The 24595-nt window shown below is 41.6% G+C and overlaps 1 protein-coding gene across 4 annotated transcripts in view; it reads left to right on the top strand.

The window, feature by feature from the left end:
• Positions 1-23375, top strand: part of LOC145937714 (homeobox protein prospero) — a 50122-nt gene extending 26747 nt beyond the window's left edge. For all 4 annotated transcript variants that reach the window (XM_083041000.1, XM_083040998.1, XM_083040999.1 and 1 more), the window contains exon 5: positions 90-23375. In XM_083041000.1, the coding sequence (XP_082897126.1) occupies positions 90-269 (180 nt within the window). In that variant the 3' untranslated portion in view covers positions 270-23375. The remainder of the gene's footprint in view (positions 1-89) is intronic.
• Positions 23376-24595: the final 1220 nt, after the last annotated feature.

Raw genomic sequence — 24595 nt, 5'->3', positions numbered from 1 at the left:
GCATTTCTTATCGCAAGAACGATGAAAGCCGATATATATCTGCGACTTTATCATCGCAGAATCTGCTAACAGTATCGCGAAACTTTTAGGTACCCAGCAACTTTAGGTACGTTGTGGAGCAAACGCTGAAAGAGTTCTTCAAAGCGATTCAGGGCGGCAAGGACACCGAGCAAAGCTGGAAGAAGTCCATCTATAAGGTGATCTCGAGGATGGACGATCCGGTGCCGGAGTACTTCAAGAGTCCGAACTTCCTGGAGCAACTGGAATGAATCAGGAGGTCGCGTGGCTCTTGCTCTTCGTGGTGCGCGGGCTCGCCTGCGCTCGTCGGCTCCCGATAATCAGGAACGACCAACGAGGAAGGATCGCATCCGCCAGGAGGTACACGTCCTTCGCGTAGTGCGTGTTCAGGTATCCTTAAATAACATATCGCAAAAACGAACGTGAGAGAGAACGAGGGCTAGGAAGGGAGAGGAGGAGGACACGGACGAAAAAGCCAAGGAACGCGAAGGCACCGTCGACGTCCAAGTGTGACGTCAAGATGCCAACGAAGGATCAGGCTGTGACCGAATCAAACGGGAGAAGAGACACACACATTACACACATACATACACACACACAAAAGAAAAACATTACCTATGGCGAATCTACGGCCGACGAAATTCGAAGGCCGTAAAAATGTCAGCCGAACGCTCATCGACGTTCCTCTTGTTTCAACCGAACGAGCATGAGAAGGTGATCCTGGGACGAGACGAAGAAGCATCGACGAATACGTGGTCAACGAACGACGAGGATAGATAGCTTTTAGCGTCGATTTTGTCCGTTGATCTTGTTTGTAACGTATAAGGTAATTGTTACCGCCTAATTTTACATCACGATAAGGATAAGGACTTAAGGACGAATGACACTGCTGGGGTTGCACTTACAGAGAGAGACAGAGACGTTCGGAACGTTTGCGAGCATATCCAAAAATTAACTAAGTCAAATTGAGAATCGCGCGGCGGTTCTTCTTCCGATTCAAATGAGAACCGGAAGCGGAACCTTCGTCGGTAGACGGAACGATGTAGGACGGGCAGCAAGTACTCCTCGTCCCTCACCGTTCTGTAGAGAAACAATACGTTTGTAAACGAGGAGAAAAACCTTGTGCTAAAAACTATTCCGGATAATTCTACCTTGAGCTCTGCAAGTGACTTCGGTTTTGCAAAGATCGATGCTCTCTGATAAAACTTTGGAAAAGAAAAACTTCCTATCGATGAATGAATGTATAATGACAGTTCATACGTCGATAAGAAGACACTTTTACTGCAATCTACGTAGCATGCTTTCTTTTTTCTTCAGAAGAAGTTTAGTCCTCGTTAATAAATACGTTAGTTAAAAAATATGAGGTTCGCCTCTCGATGCTTTTCGATTTCAGAGAAATTTTTATTATACATATTGTACGTAATTTTAATTTTTTTTTTTTTCGCGTAAAATCGATTGACAAGATTCAAAATCGACGTGAAAATGCTTGGCTATTAAATTACAATGCGCGTAAATTAAATCGAAGAAACAATCGTGCGCGCTTATATCGATACCAAAGAAAAGAATCGACTTTACGAGAACCAAATGCGAAACACCGGACGCATAAATAATCAAGCGATCCGTTTATGGCAATTTCCGCACGAAGAACCTGTTCCTATCTGCCGAGGAAGAGATTCCTCCGTCCTTTTCGTTCCCCCGTATTTTTTTTCCGCTCGCTGAGTACTACTATTTATCGGGCCGATAAAGAGTCGTAGAGAATACATACGTTGCATTGGGAGAAGCAGTGCACGGATCAATATATTATACATAGCTGTTTTTATTAATGGTTGATTGTATAAACGAGAGATTAGGCTAATTGCAGTGAGACGAGATTAGGAATAGTACGGGCGACAAAGATGCACAGACCGGATGCAGCAGACTTTTTGCTACACGTGGATTGTGGCGCCGTCAGCATTCAAACTGTATGTGGCGGATAAAAAGAGATTCAAGACGCTATATAATCGCGCGTATCGTAGTGTGCGTAATTTATAAATAAATATTAGACTCTTTAAAAGCGAAAAAAGAGAGAGAGAGAGACGGATGTCTTGGCGTGTGATTAAAGTAGCGTGAAGAGGACGTGTGTCAGAGACGCGTCCTCTCCCTTCCCTCTTTTCTCCGCTATTATCACCCACGACCCCCGACCCACGTTACAGACTTACGTACACGGACACATAGCGGCCACTTATATACATATTAATTTGCATCACGCGTACGCACGCGAACGTGCGAAAAATCAGAGACGGCGCCCCTATACTCTTACCTGTGACTCTTTCTCGCGCTAGAAATTTCTGTAGATATAGCATATTACGAGACGATATAAATATTAGAGATAATTTGAGTGGTAGCGCGAAAGTGCACATATATTTTAACTTTTATTTTTTTTCACTATCATTCCCGCTACTACGTGCACTATCATTATTATTATTACTATTATTATTATTATTATTATATTGCTATTATTATATTATTATTATATTATTATTATTAATATATTATTATATTATTATTAGACTCACTATTACCTCTCAATATGACAATTTTAGTATGAAATAATTATTAATATTATTATTGTCAACATTGGAATTATCTACTTACGGGAATTTAGTTAATTTAAAATTAATCTTGCATTTTTGCTCCACATGTAATTTCCACGATATCAATTTTCATCCTTACCTTATTTACAAAGGTCAATTCCTCCAACTCCTATACTTTATACCTTTCTCAACTTTACCAAGCTTACCTATCCCGTGCCTGGAATTACACGCTCTATCTTTAGTTATTATGTATATTTAGTTATTATAATAATAATTACTAAAATTATATCAGTAGTTTATACCAGGCCGTACACACAACCACACGGATATCTTTTTGCAAGCGGTGAGTCTTAACCTAGTCACGAGTCACTATTTTTTAATTGATTAATGGTCGATTTATTGATTATTATTTTATTTATTAATTATGACAATAAAATGAGAAAATGGATTTTATTTGCGTATTTAATTTGGCGTAAACATCGTTTCACTGTTTTGTTTTTATTTGACTGTTCTACGCCACCCCTCCCTAAAGAGAGTTTGAAAATCGTTACATCGGATTACAATGGAAAAGGAAAACAATTATTTTAATTTGACATATTCGGAATAGTTTTGACATCTTACCAGGCCTATCATTTTTTTATGTAAAATGATGTAATGCACCACCCTTAAATTCGCGATTAGTGAGTTTAATAAGAATAGAAGTGAGTAGTTTTTTTCGTCCAAACTAGAATGTGCGTTGTTGAATTGAGAAAGTAAGAACGAAATTTTGAAAATTTCAATTTTTATTATAATATAATACATTAGACTTTGGCCTAAAACTAGTAGCAACTCCTTCGGCGCTGGCCTAAGATTTTGGTCTAAACATTTATAGCGGGACAAGAAGGAAATGGAAGAGGAAGTAATGTAGAAAATTTGGATATTTTAAAACAAAAGATTATATAAGATTTTATATACGCGTTATCTAAATTTGTTTGTCGCAATCTTCGGGTGGCTTGAGGACATTCGCGTTACAAGGTAATAGGCACTGGTAGAAAAATATTCCTCGGACATTTATATTATTGTTTGTTTCTGAATTTCTATTAATTCAATTGTATTTTTAAAAAATTGCGTTTTTCCCAAAAGATCGATGCTATAATTTATCGAGAAATTATTGATAAAACTTCTATCTTTACTTCTTTTGTGTTTATTTTTAATTGAATTTTAATTATATATTATTGTGATTATTTTAATAAAATATATCCTATCCTTTTTCAAATATATCCTATATATATATATATATATATATATATATATCATATTAATTAAGAAATTACTAAGAAACTTTAATAATACGTCAAAAACAAAAAAGAAATAATTTCTGAAAGTTAATTATATTAATATTCTGTATTATTAATAATTAATTTTTTGTTTGCAAAACACAAGGATATAATATTCCATTATCCAAGTATTTTTTAATTGAAGACAGTACTTAAATTAAAACGTAAATGTGACTTAATGTAATCTGTTTTTGACAGATCTTTAATGTACTCTTTGCATTATTATTTACTACGATTTTAAAAGCTCTGCGCTTTCACGTCGATACGCGTTAATATCTCAGTTATCGTCATTTATAGCAACAGAACATTACATAATTTTTCACGCCAAATCTCAACATGAAAAAAATACAATACCGCTGTATAGAATATACGCTTCAATATTAATGAGATAATCATTCTCATTTTTTTTTCTTCCATTGTATGCTACAATTATGGAACAACAACAAAATAATTTCAGTAATGAAATTCATCTAAGAAAACAAGTCTAAAATCATTCTGTCGTACAGAAAATGATCAGTCCGCTATTTTAAACATTATCTACACTCAACGGAAAAAGAAACCTTTAATTGCGTTATAACATTAAATTGACATGTTCTAAATATGACAACTTATAGTACTTCAATGCTTACAATGCTTAAAATGCTTTCATTTTTTTTTCTTACTTTTGACAATTATTATCGAGAAAATCACGTAAACTATACACAGCTGAAATTACATGTTATTACATCGATCAAGCCAGTTATCTAAGCTGATTATCTCGCTTCCACGTCCTTCGGAATATGACCACAAATTTTGAAAAGTAATAAACAGAAAATTGAGCAAAGGCTTCAAGACCAAGCCGGATTTAGATCCCCAGTCGCCTTTGATAGCGAATAAGCTGAAACATAAGAGGAATCTCGTATGGTTATGCTTATTCGTAAAGATCTAAAATGAGAATGAGAAACCGTTACGACGCATAAGTAACTTTCGCGTGATCCTTCGAGGCCATCTACGAATCCGAAAATGGAAGAGTAAGTACAAGTCCGCTTTTATATTTCTCCATCGACCGAGAATCGAAGCTCCTAGCGCGCGAAGGACAGACATCTTAATACGGCAGACGCGTTTTACTCGAGCCAAGTGAAAAAAAAGAGGCTCAGGAGGACAGTGTCTGAGCAAAAGCTAATAAATTAGCGATCGGTGGTTCTCACCGCGAGATTCTCTCCTCAATGAGAGAACCAGGCGCGGATCCTTACCTCCCGATCGATGCTACTGATCCCGATGATGATCTACAATGTCCAACGTGACGTAGAGATCGCGGGACAAAACTGGCGATGAACAGCACGAGCGTAGAAAAAGAAAAGGGGCGAATTCTCAACGATTTTACGGATGCGCGTATATAATGAGAATGAAAAAAGAAACGAACGTAAGAAAGGCAGACGGCGAGATCGACGAGATGTATGTATGCGAAGGATGTATTAGCGGCGAAGAGACACACACAATTCTCCCGAGGGATGATAAACGAAAGATTAGAGTCGTCGACCGCGTTCACCTTATTAAAAACGAAGTTACATATACAAATATAGGAAGTCGATCGAGACTCGCCGTTCATTACGTTTATGCAGCGGGGCCGACGCACAGAGAAAATGAGTACACGGGACGGAACGAAATTAAGAAAACGAGAACGAATACGAGAGAGAGAGAGAGAGAGAGAGAGAGAGAGAGAGAGAATGGAAGAAATAATAAGCATACGTACATACCTAAACGCGTAAATTTTAAGGACACGTAAGCAGAAGTAAGTAATAGTATTTAACGTTAACACTTGCAAGCTATTAATTATTATATAAACGATTAACTAAAGATAAAAAAACGAGCGGAAAAGGTCGTATCACGCTGCAGCGGAAGAGGATACCTACTTTTAAAAAAAACACACACTAATAAACTAATTATTATTATATGATTATATTATTATTATTACGATCATTACTATCGAGTTTGAGATTAAGCCGTGATAACAAGAGAAATCAGTGAGAATGGGAGAGAGCGAAAGAGAAATATCGGAGAGAAAGCGAAGGAGGCAGAGTGGGAATTCAAAGTGAAACTCATTGAGAATAATAATTCCTCAAACTATTAGGAGCGTAATTAGGGTATATTTATTATGGCGAATGCGCGATTACGATAGCGGCGCGGTAGTATACAAAAAAAGGGGGAAGATAATAATAGGGGGGACAGGAAAATATACGTTATCTCCCCCGTTGATGACGTTTCAGCGAGGCGGAAATCGCGTCTTTCGAATTTTCGCGCGCGCGATAGGAACGAAGTGGAGGAGCGAACCCGGGAGAACGACCGAATGTGCGAATGAAACAGAGAGAAAGGGAGAGAGAGAATGTAATATATATGTACACGATGGGAGAAAGAGGGAGAGCGTGAAAAATAGAGCGTAAATTATGTTTCTATGTGAGATCGCGTGCGTAAGCCAAAAGAAGAGGAAAATAAAAAAAAGAAACTGATTGTTGACACCGAGTGAGCAAACTTTGTGTGATAATCTCGTAGTACACGTAGCATTATTAAGTCTACAATACGTTTGGTAGGGGATTATAAGGTGAGAGCGACTTTCGAAAAGTCGGGCAGGAGAACGGGGAGTAAAAAAAAATCCGACCGAGGAATCCGAGAGGTCTTCCGAGTCTACCTCCCAACGATGTTTCTAAAAAAAAAAAAAAAAAAAAATCGATCGAGGGTTGCGCCAACCCCTCGGCTTTCGACATATCACCGCGTATATATATATGGGATCGTTAATTCGTAATTCTAAGTTACAGGGTGCTCGAGACACGCCGTCGAACTACTCCGGCGTCTCGATTTAACGTAGATTATACATTAAGTTTCCCTCGATAAGCTTGTGAGAACTTTACGTTGACTTTATACGCCGATAATTTCGTGCCCCCTCGACTTTACGATCCAGGACGAGAAGTCGTGAAAAACTACGATTTTATTTGCAGCACGATAGCGAGGACAGTCGATACTCCTGTCTCGCGACTATATCTTTAACTTTTTACGGTCCACATGAGATGATATTATTATTTTGAAAAGGTAAATAAAATCCTTGTGCGTTAAATCAGATTTGTTAAATAAATTGTTGACTAACAATGATTGATTGATTTATCGAGAATTCGTTATATATCGTATATCACTATTTTAAATATGATTAATAATTAATATTATTTTAAATTAGTAGTTATTAATGTATATTTGAAGTTTGCATTATTGATAAAAATTTTTTTTTTCATCTCTTTACATTTTTTTATATTAACTATACCTAATTAGTTAACTTAAGTATCACACGTGATAATTCTCTTGATAATTATATTTATAATTTGTAGACCGTGAAAAATTAACGCCCTAATAACACTTCATGTTTTAATTTATAAAGCAGACGTGTCGGGAGGCTGTGCATACTCCAGCTCCTGGCTTGGCAATACTTTATATACAACACAATGTGCACGTTTCTCGTCTTGAATCGTGATGTCAAATGTCGAAAATTTATGTCGCAATAATCTCGCTCAAGATTCAAGAGCGTCGAAAAGAGCACCTCTCGGAAAATCCGTAGCAGTCGGGCGTTTGGGGGTGGGTGGGCGACGAGGGATGGAAGGGATGGCGATTCATGGGAGAAAGAGAGAGAAATTGGAAACCGACGAAATTGTGGATGGTGTAGAAGCGTGTAGGGAGCCAAGTGTCCTTGATGCGACCGTCGTTGAAGCCACGAAATCTCGCGATCTCAACAGGTGATCTTTTTTGTTCGGACGAGTTGAACCATGCAGGGGGATAAAAGCGGATCGAAGATAATGAGAGACGCAAACGAATAACATGGACGGGGAAAAAAAGTCACGACTGAGAAGAAATCTATGCGAATTGCGATTTCGGACTGAGTTCGGAGCCACGGGCAAAAGACGTTCGGCGCAAACCGATCCTAGCTGAGAGAAAGAGATGACGAGCGAAAGGGTATGCTAGGGTGAGTGAATGCGAGACGGAGTGATAGACGACAACGAGCGAAAGGGACCGAGTGAAAGACGAGTCGAGAGACGAGGAGTGAATGTGCTAAAAAAAAATTGCTAAAAAAGGTGAAGAAATTATACAGAGAGAGCCGACCTCCTTGCCTACCGGGAGGTCCGCATATATGTATTGTAAAGTCAAGACTAGTAAATGATAAAATTAGGAAAAAGCGAAGTTTTAAGAGGAGAAATTATTAGGCCAGTTTGTAAATGTAAGTTATTACGGAATTTTCTCCCCTCCCCACCCTTTCGTGCACGATACTTTTGGCAAATCTTTCGCGAGTGTGAATGCGGAGAGGTAAGCGCGAATGTGAGAGAGAAGACGGGAGATAGCAAAAAATATTTATACATGAGCGTGAGAGAATATCTGAAATTATACGTATGATTCGTATGAAGAGAGGACAGAGAGATCGAGGCAGAAAGAGATAAAGTAAGAGCAATCTCGAACACGCAATCTGGTCCAGCACGATCCGACGTTCGACTCAATAAGAAGAGATACAGGAGAAAGAGAGAAAGAGAGAGAGAAAGAGAGAGAAAGAAGAAGAATCGAGAGGCAGGCAACGCGCACAACCATCAAGAATGGCAGATATCACAAATGTCATTATCCATCCAACCCTTCGGCCACCGAGAATATGAGAAACAGTGAGTGTAGAACAGTAAATTTTGGCCATTCCTGCTTGACAGAAAATTTGATTATTTTGGTCTTGCCTTCGCTTCCACTCTATGTGTGTGTTTAGTTTAACACATATACATATACAATACTCCGTATATTCACATATTATCCAAACGCTCGTAACATGCTCGCAGTTATCCCCGCGCTCAATTCGTATATCTATCGTCTAACGGTTTTCCGCTAATGTGTTAAAACTCTCTTCAATAATGGACATCAATGTTTCGTATTTAATGAAAATATTTCTTCTTACCGTCTGCAATTCTTATTGCGACCCTGCGTCGCGCGTGAATCAAGAGATGAATGAGAGATAGTGAGAGAGTGGCAAACAGAAAGAGAGTGTGAATTGTATGCACGCGTGTACCAGAGAGAAGCACACACGAAATAAGAATGAGAACATGTAATGCCTGTATTCCTGGAATATATTACTTGCGCATACGTCTCAACCAACAGTCGTGTTAGATTATACGTATTATCGTGTAGGGAATCTCGTAGGTGTATTAAGACAAAAAAAAAAGAATAACTTATTTAGTAACGAAGAAGAGCAAAGACGAGGACTAGCAGCAAGCAACAAACAACAGTAAACCTACGTTGATGTGTGAGGATGTGAGCTAGATCGCCGCGTTGAGTCTATAATGAACTCCTCGGAGATGTGCAACGCAGACCCTCCAGAATGAGGTGAAAGGACGCACGACTGTCAGCCTTGTCGGCCATCTTCGTCACTTCGTCTAAATCGAGACGATTAAAAACGTCGAAACGTTCGCGTCAATTAATTCTGTAGATAGCAGCAACGAAAAAATAAAAAAAACTCTTCCTCTACATTAAAGTAGCACGGGCGAAAAGAGGTTCGAAGGACGATAAAATTCATGTCTCCTACGAGCGACTTAGCCGACGTAACGGGGCACAAAGCGGAATGAATGACGAAGTTGGCGACTTGCTCGGTCGGCTGGAACGTCTTGTAAGATATTGTGGGAATTGTTTTTCTGCGCCCCGCGAGAGTCCGTTTTCGGTCCAAGACGGGGCACCATTCACACAAGCCAGTACATTTTAGGCCGGAAGTTCTGTCTTTACCCGCTGACGCTCTCGCACCGAGAGAGGAAGGACGAGAGAGAGAGAGTGTACATTCCGATTACATATATATATTGTACTTGGAATCTTTATTTCATACAGTCCACACAGAAAGGCTCATCAGCCGATACCATCAACTGTTTTACATGCCATTTATTTATGCAAAAGTCACGTGATAGAAAAAGTAACGTTGCTGCTTACGGTTAGTACTATCTAGATAATGAAACTTTTCTCGGGGAATCATTAATATGCCAAGAAATATTAAACAAATATTTAGGAAAAACGTTTGAAAGAAAAGTACACTGAGCAGAGAGACTGTTGAACGCACAAATTATTGCAGAAGGCAATCATATTTTTGTCTCGGCAAATTTTGCACTGACTACACTTATTCCATCACGTGACTGTTAAAACCGGGTTTAGTTGCAATAGCCACATACTGTATATTGTGATCGCCCAGGTCTTCACCGGCGATACAATTGCGCATCATTGTACCTGGACTCACTCAGGAGAGACAGAGCTTCGGGCGAAGAGAAACCTGACTACTTTTATACATACATTACGATGTTTGATGACTATACCACTTTCGACGCGAGAATTCCTTTCGTACCTTTTACCGGCGTTTTTCTGGGTTCATTTTTGGCACGAGGAACAATTTTGTTGGTTGATTGCTAAACTTTGGTTGCGCACAAGACGACACACAGAGAGTAGAGCAAGAAGGGCGCATATGCGCGCGCGCATATATCCACATCGTTGCGATATCTACTTGTTTCGAATGTCAAAAGATTTCGAAGGCCAGGATATATATACGCACCCGACGCGCATCTGCGCCTCATTGCGGCGAAGAGTGAAAAAAATTCCGTTTTTTGGCAGACACCAAAAAAGCAGCTCCTAAAATGCGAGCCGCGCGCGAGAAGATGCACGTCAAGTTTACGGGTGTCTTCTCTCGCGAGCTCGAAGCCACACAACAGATAGTGCTCAGCAAGGCGATAAATATCGATCGCGATGCAGCACACCCACACACACGCGTACATTTACACACACACGCACGCACGCACGCACAAATACACACGATAAACACACACGAAACATGCACACAGATACATGCAGTTTCGGCCAGAATCTAAAAGACACATCAAGGAAAAAAGTACAAGTTTATCACGTTGCGCCTTAACGTTAAAATTAAAAGTTGATCAAAAGAGATGAAAAAAGTGAAGCGTATTCTTAACCAAAATCGGCCTTAGTATATACTTTTCCAGGGCACGTGGAAAGCACAGGACGGGCGACTTTCCTCCTTACGACCTATTTCCACGCCAATCCTCAACTCTTTAGATTATATAAAAAAAATGATATAAATATTATATAATATATATAATATATATATATACAATATATTATATTCCGCCGGCGGTGGGAAGTTTCGAAACCTCGCAGCTAACTCAGCAAACCACCGAACCATCGAAAAAAAAAAAAAATTAAAATTAATAGATCTCTCCGTTCCCGCCGCGTCAGGTCGGATTCGAAATTTTTCGCGGTTCGCGTCCACGATATCGACGAACGAAGGAAAAGCGCGCATCGTGGACGCGTTAACCCGGTCCTCCAAAAAACCTTATCTCCCAAGCCTGGGAAAGTCGCTCGTCCTCACTTGCACGTCCCGATGTACCCCACACTCCCCGCAAGGTGTTCCCCTCCAAAAAAAAAAAGAGAGAAAAGCTAAAAACGAAGCAAAAAGACACACCTATCCGGCGAGAAGGCGAGCCTTTCTCGCGCATAGAAGAAAAACACTTCCTGCATGTAACAAAAAAAGCGACGACGCGAGTGGACGGGTCACCCGGGATTATAGTGTAAGGACGCTCGTTGCTATTAAAGTAAAGCAAAGACGATGACGTGGAATGGAAGAGAGGAAGAAGCGGAGAGACAACTTTTTGATGCGGAAGATGGACGACTGTGTCGACTCGCCGTTCCCCCGGGACCCCGGGGGCCGATGGCAGAAAATTCGCTGAAAATCCGAGAGACTCGAAGAGCGATGCACCAAAGATGCACGCGCACACATACGCGTTGAAGGAGGGAGATCGGTCGCGTATCATTATCTCGTCGCGTAGATCCGCGGTATTCCTTGCCATCCATATCTCTTTTCACGAGCGTATCTTCGTGAGACTCGACTCTGTGACGATCGAAATGGAGAGAGAGAGAGAGAGAGAGAGAGCTAAAGAAAAAAAAGAAGAAAAAAAGACGATCTACATTGTACGTTACCAGAAAATAATCTAGCGCAACGACGCATTCGACGAGGCTATGCACATATAAGGCAAATAAATAGTATTACAATTGTTATGCATAATATTTCACATGAGAGAAACACACATCACTGCTTTAAAACGTTCTGCGTGAACAAAAATGGAAACTGTATTTTAAAAAAAATATATACATAATATACCTACGTGTAAAAGCGATATTTATCGCACTTGAGCAAAGGAACAAAGGAATAAAGTGAAGCGCAATATTTCAAATTGATAAGAATTTTTAATCCTTCACGAAAGAACGAGACATTCGCGTTATTCGTGTTTGTATTTTACTCTCCACGCGATCACTTTGATTATCTAGCCACGCGTATATATTACTATTAGAGTTTCAAGCAAACTAAACGACGACGATAATATGACTGACGTGAGATTTATGGCAATTGCCATAATTTCTCAGACGACTGTTTTTACCGAGAATTATCTAATCACCGCGATGTAAACAAGACGATGCAATATAAAAATCCCGATACCTTCCAGCACTGAGAAAAACGCAACAAGATCTGAGTAAACACAGTGAATAGTAATTAAGAAATCCGAAATATTAATATTGAGTATTAAAATTGACAAATCAGAGCATTGGACATATACGCCGGATGATAGCTTACTCCGATTAGAATAACACGCATAAATAATAAAGAGCATCGTAACGAATACGTCGGAAAGCGCTGTCGGAAAATACGATGTGCCTCGACCCATCCCGTGATGCCTCGCAAAAATTTTCCAGCTTCATAATTACGGGATAATTACGGGAATCATTACTGCTAATTCGGCCAATCGTAGATATATATCGTCAACGCGGAGATTATTATTCTAAAGAGCGCGATAATAACGGCGTTTCGTTAATGACGGCACATCGGATGCAAGGGCTGCGCATCAGTTGATCAACATGGACACACACACACACACGGCTTATTACTTATTATATCGATACCTCATCAATTGACTACTTTTCTGCACTAATTTCAAGATTTTACCACGATATACTCCGTCAGGCAGACACGTCGACACCCGATCGACACCGGTTTTCAGTTCACGGTATCCGTGTATCGAGATTCCTTCGTTAAATAATTCAGTCTCGGTTTCCCTACAAGAAGTTACAGATTTCACGACGATGTAATGCAGAATTAACGCAATTAATGATGCGTCGACAAGAAGGAAGGATCTTCTTTCGACGATGCAGCGAATCGATTTCTCGTCGCAGAGTGCCATAGTACAGTCGATTGAATAAAATAGCAACAGAACGATAATACCATAGTAACGACTTGAGTTTCCACGTCAAATACACGCTGTACACGCAGTACATATCCTACCGATGGACGGTGATTTACTTAGTAGTGCGGCGGCATTACGATACAAAGTGACGCGCATCGTACTTCCGAGGATAGATACTGGGAAAGATCGGAAGAGAAAGAGCACAGACAGACAGACGGGACGAGATCGCACGCAAGCCACGAAGAACGAGATTAAATGCCACGCGTCGGGACGAGAGAAATGATAATTGGTCCCGTGAAATAAGCAGAGCGTACCAACGCGACCAAAGAAAAAAGTAAGAAAAGGAAACGAGAAAGAGATAAAAAGTAAAAAAAGAAAAACAAAACAGAGAATATAAAAAAAATTCCACACGGACACAACGTGTGAACCGACGCAGGCAAAATAAAAAAAAAAAAAAATGCCCAAGACATTGACTCGCGAAACGAATCAGACCTTGCCACTTGTAATTCGTTGAAGACGTGACGCGTTTCTAAAGAACGCAATTCGCATAACGTAAAGAAAGTGAGAAAAAAAAAGAAGAGAGCGGGTACGTAAGAGAAGGAGAGAAAGGACGGGAGCGAAAGAGGAGTGTAAAAGGGAAAGAGAGAGTATGAGTGACACATAATAAGAAAAGGAAAAGGAATCACTGGAGATCCGCTATTCGACTTTCTGATTTTTCGCAGATTTTCGCGCGGGACAACAGGTGCGTCCCTTCCGAGACATCAACCTGCCCCCCGTGACAACCCGCAGGAGCCAGCTCATCCTCCCAACGCCCCTCCCGTGATCCTTCCCCACGTGAACAAGGTTTGCTTCCAATCCGTACGCGTTATCGAAAAAAAAACCTAATAAACTATAAACTACCTAACAATAATAATTAAACGATAAAGGGGTTAAGAGTATCGATTAATTGAATTATACCTAACGATTAATTAAATAATTAATGAGTAATGATACATAACGATAATACGATTAATGATATATAGTATAAACGGTACGAGAGGCAACCCGGTATGACATGATGGCTAAAAAACCATCCACCGAGACGGGACGGTTCTGCCTCATCGAGCGTAAAGGGGTGTATCGACCGTGCGGGGGACGCTTTTACGGCGGCTGTTATATCCGATATGCTATATACCTTGAGCTCTTCTGTCCGAACGTGCGGATTCGCAGCAGGAGTCGATCGGCACACTCCGTCAAGTCCGGACCGGCAGAATCCACCCACTTATCTCGTCTCGCGTGGTCGTTTCTTACCCATCATTTATACGCGCTAGCTTGTAACTTGAGACTTAAGTATAATGAGATACACATACGAGGAAGAAAGACACACACATACACACAGCATTAATGATACCTAATGATATGATTATATTATTGATATAACTTACGATTATGAAGTATCCTAGTGGTATTATACGACGACATAGTTGATTGATCTGTTTAATATTGAATGTCTGTAGATCACACGGAGCGTTTGGAACTCTATGCTATCCATCGAGAGTCCTATACAAGTCCACCACGTTCCTCCATAAACTCCCTCTCTCCTCATCCCCTACCCCCCTTCCCCTTCTCTTATCAATCTAATAACCAATCACAATCCATTCCAAAGACATCACGAAACTCTTAACATAAGTGGAAATATTATACTCCGTTTAGAACCGAAATAAGAGATTGGATGCTAAACGAAAAAAAAACCATATTGAACCGTTAAATTCGATAAAGTTAAATATTGGTCAGAAATATAAAAAGAAAAATGTTTAGAGTGGCTAATAACCCTCCGTTTGAAACAAGAAAACTGGAGTCCGCGCGGAGGTGCATTAAGATTTGATCATCGCGAAGAAAACGTAAGCTACTGCAGGATATAATTCGCATCTATGAATCGCGAAGCGTGATTTTTCTATGAAGGATGATGGAAGAGACACAATATCGTTAAAACGAGTTTTTAGTTTTACATGTTCTCCAGCAACGCACAACGCAACATGCATAGAATATCGTCAGGCTCTATACCGGTTTTATGTTCCAAATTCAATCAATTCACGCAAGAACAATAGTAACAAGGAAGCTACTCACGGCTTCTTTCTTCAGTCTCTTGCTAAGATCACAAACATGGAAATAACGCTTCGACATAAAAAGGGAAAGATAATTTCAAATTTACACGTGATGTAAATATGCTGACTGGCAACGAGAAATTTTCAGCAACACAGTACAGTTACAAGAATACTAATCCTATCGAATTAATATGCTACATATCTACGACATAATCACAATGAGAAATATTCTTCGCATCTACGAGTATTCGATATCGCAGTAGCATATGATAATCACGTGAATATAACGCATCGAAAAAGAAATATGAGAAAAATTTATCGTAATGGATATTTTTCTCAATAGAATGCGGAAAAGAAGAAAACCCTCCGCGCGCAAATAATCGTTTGGAAGAAAGCGAAGGCCCGAGATATCCAGAAGAAAGCAAAAGGCTTAGAAGAGAAACAATTCTATGAGAAACACTACCGAGCCCTCTGCCTCTGTTTTTAAGCACGCGTACCCATGTGACGTCCATCGACGAGAACCACGCATTATTAATATTGACACTCGCATCGAAACACTACGTGAAGATAATATGTAGAATTACTGTTGTCGTAAGAGAGGAGAAAGCCAAAAAAAAAAAAAAAGAATAGCGTCTGCGAGACAGACGCGACGAATCATTCTTCTCGATCGACGTCTCCAATCATAGGTTCGCTTGATTGTTGAGTTTAAGTTTTATAGTGAGTATGGTAGACGCAGAGAGCGACTGGGAGTTTGATTCGCGTGGAGTCGGCAAAACTGGGATTTGTTTCCCTTAAAAATCGTCGTATCGAAAAAAAAATCTACGCAAAAGCCGCTCTCTCGCCGATCTCTCCAGTCGCCAAGATTTTTTGTACATTCCGCAATAGCTTAAGTGCCGCTTCGATTTTTATCGACCTAGAATGTGTTTTTTCGTATTAACGATGTTTTATTGCTAATAAGTCTTTTTGAACACGTTGAGTGCCGCGTCGAGAGGCGCGTTTCCTTCCCTTCGAGAGAGTTTCGCGTCGAACAAAAATTCCGATCTCTTCGTCGTGACACGCCTCCGTTTGTACGAACAATAAATAAGGTAGTTAAATGCGTTCTGTTGTTTCTCTCGCCCGGGGTTAAGTTGTTGACATACGTTGAACACGGCGAGGCCGATACTACCGCGTGAACGGAGAATTAATTGATCGTTCGTTCTGTTTCTCAAAGCTGGTATAGCTCGCTTTGTATAGTTCGCTAGTATAGTTAAGGAGGAGACGCGCACTTGTACCGGCACTCATCATCCGTTTGGAGAAATCCACCCGACTGTTGTATAGATTACGCCGTTATCAGAGGGTGTCACGGACAAAGTAGGGGAAAAGCAGTATTATATCAATTTAAATACGATCTCCAGGAGCCACGCATAATATAAATCGCGGAACTGTAAACACGAACGCATCGATCGACCGAGAATGATCTCGAGGTTCCTCTCGGCGAGAATCTTTGCGTCATTTCTCTCCACCGACGTTACGTCTCGTCGTCGAGGAATAAATCTCTGAATTATACCTCAGGTATATTGTTTAACTCAGAGATGTGTCTTCAATCTTAATCATTCGAGATCGATCGAAGCGACGGCTTTCGGTTCTACGCTCTTCCACGCCAGTGAGCAATGTTTCCCTCTCCGACGAAATTCTTAAAAGTGCAGAGAATAAAAGAGTGATACATATACACGTAAACACGTACACACACATTATATACGCATCACGATACACGCAGGCTCTTCACGTTTGTAATCCCAGTGCTCGGAGTGTTCGCGCGTGAACGGCACGATTTTGAACATCCGTCGAAGATCACGTTGGATTATAATAATTTATCACGCTATCAAGTTTGTTGCTCGCAGCAAACGCGTGACAGACACGATCGAGAACAATCCACTCAGGATTATGCGATCGTTCGATCTGTTTTAAGTTTGTCTCCTTTCTCGCAAGGATGCAGCAAAAATAGATATACCGATGCGATCGTCGTCGATACTCCGATGATCGCAAACAGACTACAGAACTAGAGAGATTCCGCAATTATATTATACAGATATATATACATATACTCAGGGAAATATTTTCAACGTTATCCACTAGACAAAATGCCTTGGTTACAGATACCATATATAAGCGCACGTATATTTCTAATTATTTACACGCTGATCCTTGCGAGCAACAGCAAACAATAGCCACTCTATTCTTCGACGTTTCGGCCAAAATTAACCAGTTTTAATTTCTCGAAATTTCCGCCAAAGTGACCTTCGACGAAATCCTAAATCGTCGCCGCGAGTGACACGCGTGTAACTTCCGGGCACGAAATACCCCGAAGACAATTGTGTTTGGCCTGGGCAAAGTCAGGCGAGCGTCGGGCCGGCTCTCAATTTTGAAATAGCCATTTCGACTTAAGCGAAAAAAATGAACAGACCCCCAAAACCCGACGCAATAGACGAAGGCAACCGGATCAAAATAACCGTCACTTGAAACAACAGTTTCTCGCGCGGGGCCCGGCCGCGGCCGCCACCAAGATATCTCCTGCTTAAGATTACCCCGTTCTTCTCCTAGCCTGTCCCTCCCTCCCGCCCTTGTGTCCGTAATTGCCCCGTGCTAGCAACGGGGGTGCATAAGGCCCCCGTGGGCCCGCAGCAAAAATACGCCAGGCTTGCCGCGGCCACGTGAATCACGTGGATTCGAGTCCCGCGCCCACTCTCATTCACAGCACACACTGGGCCGACTCGTCCGATAGAATGTGCCTTCAGTGTTGATTTTATACGAAAAAAATACTAAAATTATACAAAGGGGCCCGACATAGACCGAACGCCCACCCAAAGCCTGACTGGTGCTCGCCCGCTGCCCGTTAATTTCGTCCTTTAAGCCGGCTATACCACACACCAAGTACAGGACAGAAACAGAGAGAGTTCGCGTGCAACACACGACCGTCATCGTCGAGAGGATCCGTCACTGTCACAATCAGGGGGAGACGCCCTTGTTAAAATATCTTCGCGGTACATAACGACAAGCGCGAACGTCAAGAGTTCGCCTCTATTTACTCGTATCGGGACCATGCGTAATAAAAATATATCGAATCTTAGGGTGATGACACATTCTGTCTTTAATCTGACCGCACAAACATACCCGGAGTGGTCATATAACGTCGCGCGTTTCCGGATGAATCCGCGCACGGTGATACCGCGATGCCTCCTCGATCTCGCCTTGGTAAATATTTGGGCGCACGCTGAACGGGAGGACAACGGCTATCCCATGGGCATTATCGTCCTCGCGTGACACGCGTACGCTTAATAAGAAGAATACCTCCGAGATCGTCGAGGCACGTGTTGCACGTGGCACATTACGTAATAATAACGCATGTGTCGCGATCTTGTTAAAGCTTCGTGTACAGCTCGGCCGGAAACGCGCTCGAAACGCATCCTCGGAAGTGTCCGATCCTCTCGACAGATTCCGTAAGAAAAAAAAAAAGAAGAGTATTCGCGCGCGTGTCCATATGACAACACTATCGATACACGATACATATACACTTATATATACACACGCATGCACATACCATCTATCCACGCCCTACGAAAAGCTATTTTGGTTCGTGCAAGGAGTTCGGAACGCTGCTATGCACCGATAATACACACGTATATTGATTAAATGCAATTACTATGCGATAAGTATAATTACATAATATATATGTGTACTATGGTCTCTCCCACTCCCCATCAAACTAACCCGCGAGTCGCGCGTCGATCTCGTGACGATCGGCGATCGTCGAGAGCGCGCGCTGACGACGCTTCCGATCCGAAACCGGATGCGAGTCACATAGCTCGAGGGATCGAGCGACGTGTTGCGTCCATATCCTCGCGGCGATCGCCCGGTTATCGTCCGGATCGACCCTCGACGCTGCCCACACTCACCGATTCCCAAAAAGATCCCTTAAGACTTCCCAAATACAAGCGTAGAATTTAACCACATTAACTATGAATGACGAAAGCTACGTAAGAGCTAACTAACTAACTACAATTAAACTTACTTAATTATTAACAATTAAACAAACAGTAAAGCAGTATAAACAGTAAACGCCCAGTAATCATTGAATTGTGTGTCGACAACTACATAACTAACTACCTACCGTATATCGAAGTAATAGCCGTATGTAAAAGGAAAGAAAAAAAACTTGTATTCTACCAGTTGTATCAGCCAGTCCAGTTCTAATAAGCAAGCGATTAAAAGTAACCCGATATCCGGTTTTAAGTCCCGCTCATCCTCCTTCATCCCCCCACCCCCTTCCCCGACCCCTCATCATTCGATTTTATCCACGTTTATTCCCGATATAATTGTCCTCGATCGATTACCGATTATCCTAAGGATCCTTCCTCCCTCCCCCCTTTCGCCCCGTATCTAATAATAATCCATGAATCTAATCGCGCCATTAATCCCCCGCCCCCTCCCGCCTGCCGTTCAATTAATCCTCCGGAAAATATAATCCAGTCAGTATAAAGAAACCCCGCGCCGGATAACGTATTTATCATTAGTGTTTTTAGTAGACAGACTTATAATGAAAAGGACTTCGTTTACGATTGTACGCACACGTGTGGGGAGACCATGTAACTTTAGCTCCGCCGCTCATAAAAAATGCCGTCCGAGCGCCCGCGATCGGCGAGTTCGCGCCGGACGAGTCTGCTCGACCATCGAGTTTGCACGACGATCGGCACCCGGGGGGGTCGAATGTGATGATCTCGCGTCGAGACGAAAAGAATCCCTTCGCCGTCCTGTTCCCCGCGGGACCGGACGGGATGACGTCGAGCGTCGATCGGCGCGTCTCCCGCGACAGATCATCGAGCACCGATCGCGAGCGCGGATGCGCGAAACGCCCCGAAATAACAACCACCAGCTGGTGTTAGCAGCTAGCGCCCTTTTCAATCCCTCTCTTCCCCCAACCCCCGTCTACCCTCTCGCCAATAACCAAAAAAAATGTCCCTCGACGTCCTCTCCACCTTAACCGGAAACACCAACTATCCCGCTGACTTTCCCTTTTTCCCCCCCGCGCCCCTATCCGTTATCCAATCGCAACCCCTCGATTCCCTACGTGTTGTATTATCCGTTATTTTCGATATAATATTATATATAGTATACTAATGATATTTAATGATAATACGACGATGATAAGGTATGGGAGACGTTTGGTCACACACTAATAGGACACCACACGGATTACTACGCCATCTTTACACGACCATTCGATCGACACGGGACAGAGACATTTTACACGGGGACACAATATATAATACACCGGTACACGCATACGTATACACAGTACAGGTACCAGCAGTAATAGAACAGACGTAACAGCAGAAATAAAAAATTGATAAACAGAACACTAGTTGCCGTGCAGTTTGTCAACAAAAAAAAATAATAATAATAATGGTAACCACCGACCTACCCGCGGGTCCGCTTCGTTCTTGCCCCGTGAGACTGGGTCGCGCGTTCCCCAAAGGGGGGGGACGAGATCCCCCAATTTTAACTCGTAATCGTCTCGAGAACAAATCGAAGCGAATCAACGTTACGGGAAAAGGCGCGCGACTCGGGCTTAACGACCGGGGCTGAATCTGCCTCAAAGCGTAGCTGAACATTTTTGTACAGGATTTAAACAGGAGATGCAATTAACTGGATGTAAAATCTTGAGTTACAGAGCAGCACTATACATACCACACAGATGATGTATATATTTTTACGTTACAGAATATGCCTGAGCTCTTAACAGACCAGGCGCCATAAGACTGGTTCTCATTTCCCATGACAATGCGTATATACATGCCACATAAACTTAACAAGAAAAAAAAGATCCTATATTGTAATGATAAAACTTAATGATATTTGTATACAGTATACCGCCTGGTGCCGCCGCGACACACACGGCGACCAGTTTAACACACACGCCATGGTCAACGAGACTGGGGCCCGCCCGCTCGCAACACGGTGAAAATCGGATGATAGACTATCGGATTCGAGAGACTCGACCCGCGGAACGGGATCGGAGAATCGGACGGGAGAGAGAGAGAGTGTCTCTTTCGAACGTCCTGGTGAAAATCAAAACGATCTGTACCGATCGATGCGCGTCCTCCCGATACGCGGGTCGAGCTACCCTCTCGAATCGACACGGCGCGATGACAAGATCCGTAAGGTCGTGCGTAAACTAAATACAAGGGCGAAGAAAGTGGAGAGAGAAAAAATGGGAGAAACACAGAATTAGGCCCACAAATTCGCGATAACCCGTGCATTTTACACACCGTGAAAATTAACATCCTGATTTTCTCATTAGGCCGTTATGCCCATCGAGCTATATTAAACTCGTGTCGAAAAATCGAATAAAAAAAAAATAAATAAAAGAAAATGAGCATGCGGTAGCGCAAACCGTATCGTCGGCTATCTTGCGAGGACGGTTTGCGAAGGGATGTAAGACGATCACGCAGCCCGGGAAGTGTTGCTTGCGGGTACCCCGACAGAAGCATAACGCGGGTAGGAGTTTCTAAACAAGAATTCCCGACGTGTCCGAGTGGCCCTCGGCGACTCGGCTCGCGGGAAGGTCCTAATTTTCCAAAAACAAAAAAAAAACAAATTTAAAAATAACGAAACACTAAATCCATACTCCCCGAGGCTCGTCGATCGATCGGCGCGATCGATCGAACGATCGAATCGGCGAGACGGCTTCGACGCGATCGATGCCTCTCCATCGACGAGACAAAAAATATATAAAGAGCAAAAGTACGGGCCTAAACGACGAGAGTGTACGATGTACTCCCGCGATTCAGCGCGCAATCGATCCTCTTCAAGAACACCTCTCGTCCGCCGATCGGCCGATTCTCTCGCGCCGAGATAATCGACGGGCCGGGGAGATATTCACGACACACGTTTGAGTTGCAGTGCAAGCGAACATCTGTAGAGCCATATACGTATAGTATGTTGTTGTATCTTAAATGATGAAAATGATGACAATTAAACGTAGTAAGTGTACATTTTTATAAAGGTCGCGGTTGCATTTCGAAAGATAAAAAAAAAAAGAAATACGTTAGATGCGGCAGACAAAAATAAAGGGGCGACATATTCGTAGCGAGGAATCATGATAATAATATTAATTTGAGAAAAAAAGAAAAAACGCGAGAGAAAGGGAACGAAACGAGCGAGAGAGAGAAATACATGACCGTGAGAATGTGACAGCGAGAATGTAAGAAAGAGCGAAAGCGATGTCGAGTGCGAGAATATGAAAAGGCGTGACAGAGCAAGAATGCGATTGTGTGAGCGCGATAGAACATATGAAGAGCGAAGTGAGATGAAGGGAGGAAATGACGAAATGTCAACAGAGGTTGAATCCTACTATCGCGATTGATACGGCTCGGTCACCGGCGGTCCCGTCCGTAACGGATGCAAGTAACGTTTAGGTGTATAAAAGAAAAAAAAAAGATATCGAGACTTTATCTATCCTCTCGTGGTTTTTAGGATGTTCTAAAAAAAGTTATTGTAAAAAAAAAGAGAGAAAACGAATGATCTATTATAGGGGGAAAGGGTAGAGAGTGCATTGGAAATATATAGTGAGTGTTTCTTGCGGAAGTGTGTACCTTTGGAGGAACGAGTAGACTGTATGCGAGAAAGAGATGGCGAAACTGAGAGAAATTTTATTGTACATTTTTGGAGAATGTTTCGGTCGTCCGGTGACCGTGCCTCGATCTCGATGTGGGCTCGAAATTTTCGGGAGCGCCAAAAAAGAATGACGCGCGAAGGAAAACATCGGTGTGATCCCTGGAAATATGGGAGATTTTTACTCGATTGTCAGCCGAAGGGGTATCACGATTGTAAATGTCTTCCCTCGCGATGGCATTCAGAGACAGATCTAAATTTCCTCATCGCGGTCCACAAGTCGCGTGTGACGTTTGCGAGATTTCTCAGGAAAGAGGAGCAGGAGGTATCAAAGGGGCAAAACTCGTGAACGTTAAATACGTGTAGAAAAACGAAAGACGTACGGTCCCTCTGTCTACAGTGCTCTCGTTCATTCGAGCCGCAATACGCTTGTTTCGATTTCGATAAAAAAAAAAAATAAATAAACGGCGATTATGTCTCTTTTATATATTTTTGGCAAAAATACGTCGGTACCATTTAAGCGTCACGAAAAAAAAGAGATAATGAATGACGTAAACGAAACTGATAAGAGATCGATAGGCTCGAAAGCGTATCACTTCCGTAATTTGTAAAAATTTCGTCAGATCGGAAGTTTACGGTGACGAAAGATAGGGTGGTAGGGAAAGAGCGAAAGGGAAAGACAGAGAGAAAGAGAGAACGCATGTGTGAGAAAGAACATGAGAGTGCGTGAGAAAGAGGGGGAGAGAACGGGACAGGAAAAAACGGTGGTAAAAATAATATTTAAATATTCGTATCAAAAGAAAAAAAATGTGTAGGGCCTCAAACTACTGGCAACCGTATGGAACAAGAAGAGATACGAAAAAAAAGATGCGAAACGATAGCAAAGGAGAGAAAGAGAGAGGCCGAACTACTAAAAATATTTATAATATATGGCTACAAGTACAAATTACTTCGACTACTGAGCGTAGGTGTATTGATGTGTGAACAAAATTTGGTTGGCCGATGACCGTTTTTGAAACCATCATACTGCGTATCAAAGTATGTAAAATTTATTGAATAAACGCTAGCGTATTATGATATAATGTAATCTAATAATGTAATATTGTAATGACGAGTCTAAATGATGATGTTACCTTGAAGTTTAGGAGAGCGCGTGAGAGTGCACGTGAATGAAAAAAAGAGAGGACAAAAGAGGTTATTGTGCATACGAAAACAAAAAAAAAGACAAATTACACCTTTATAACAATTATCGGTAATAATTACTATTATTATTGCGATTAACTATATTGTCAGTCACCCGCCACCTATTACTATTATTATTGATATATTGTTCGTTATAACGGTTTAGTCCATTCCCCTCCCCCATTACATTGTATACATTACGTTATATATATTTACTACCCTATCACAATTATAAATTGTCACCGTTATCATTATTACGGCGATTGATTGTATTATTATTATTATTATTATTATTGTATGTACATGATGCGTGACAGAGCGAAACGATACGATATATAAGTTGTTCACAATTTCGAGACACATATACGTTCTTGGCAAACTATACAAAAAAACGAAGAGATCGACTCGAGCGCTTAAAGTGAAGAGATATTAAGACCGACTGATGCAAGAGAGCGAGATTGCGCACGTAAATGAGAGAGTATGACAGTTGTGGTAAGAAAATG

The sequence above is a fragment of the Prenolepis imparis genome, unplaced genomic scaffold, assembly GCF_030444845.1.
Source record: "Prenolepis imparis isolate NDT839.2.m4 unplaced genomic scaffold, iyPreImpa1.0 SCAF_6, whole genome shotgun sequence".
In the NCBI taxonomy this organism is placed as follows: Eukaryota; Metazoa; Arthropoda; class Insecta; order Hymenoptera; family Formicidae; genus Prenolepis; species Prenolepis imparis.
The sequence above is the reverse complement of the archived record's forward strand: the minus strand, read 5'-3'. Positions and strand labels throughout refer to the sequence as shown.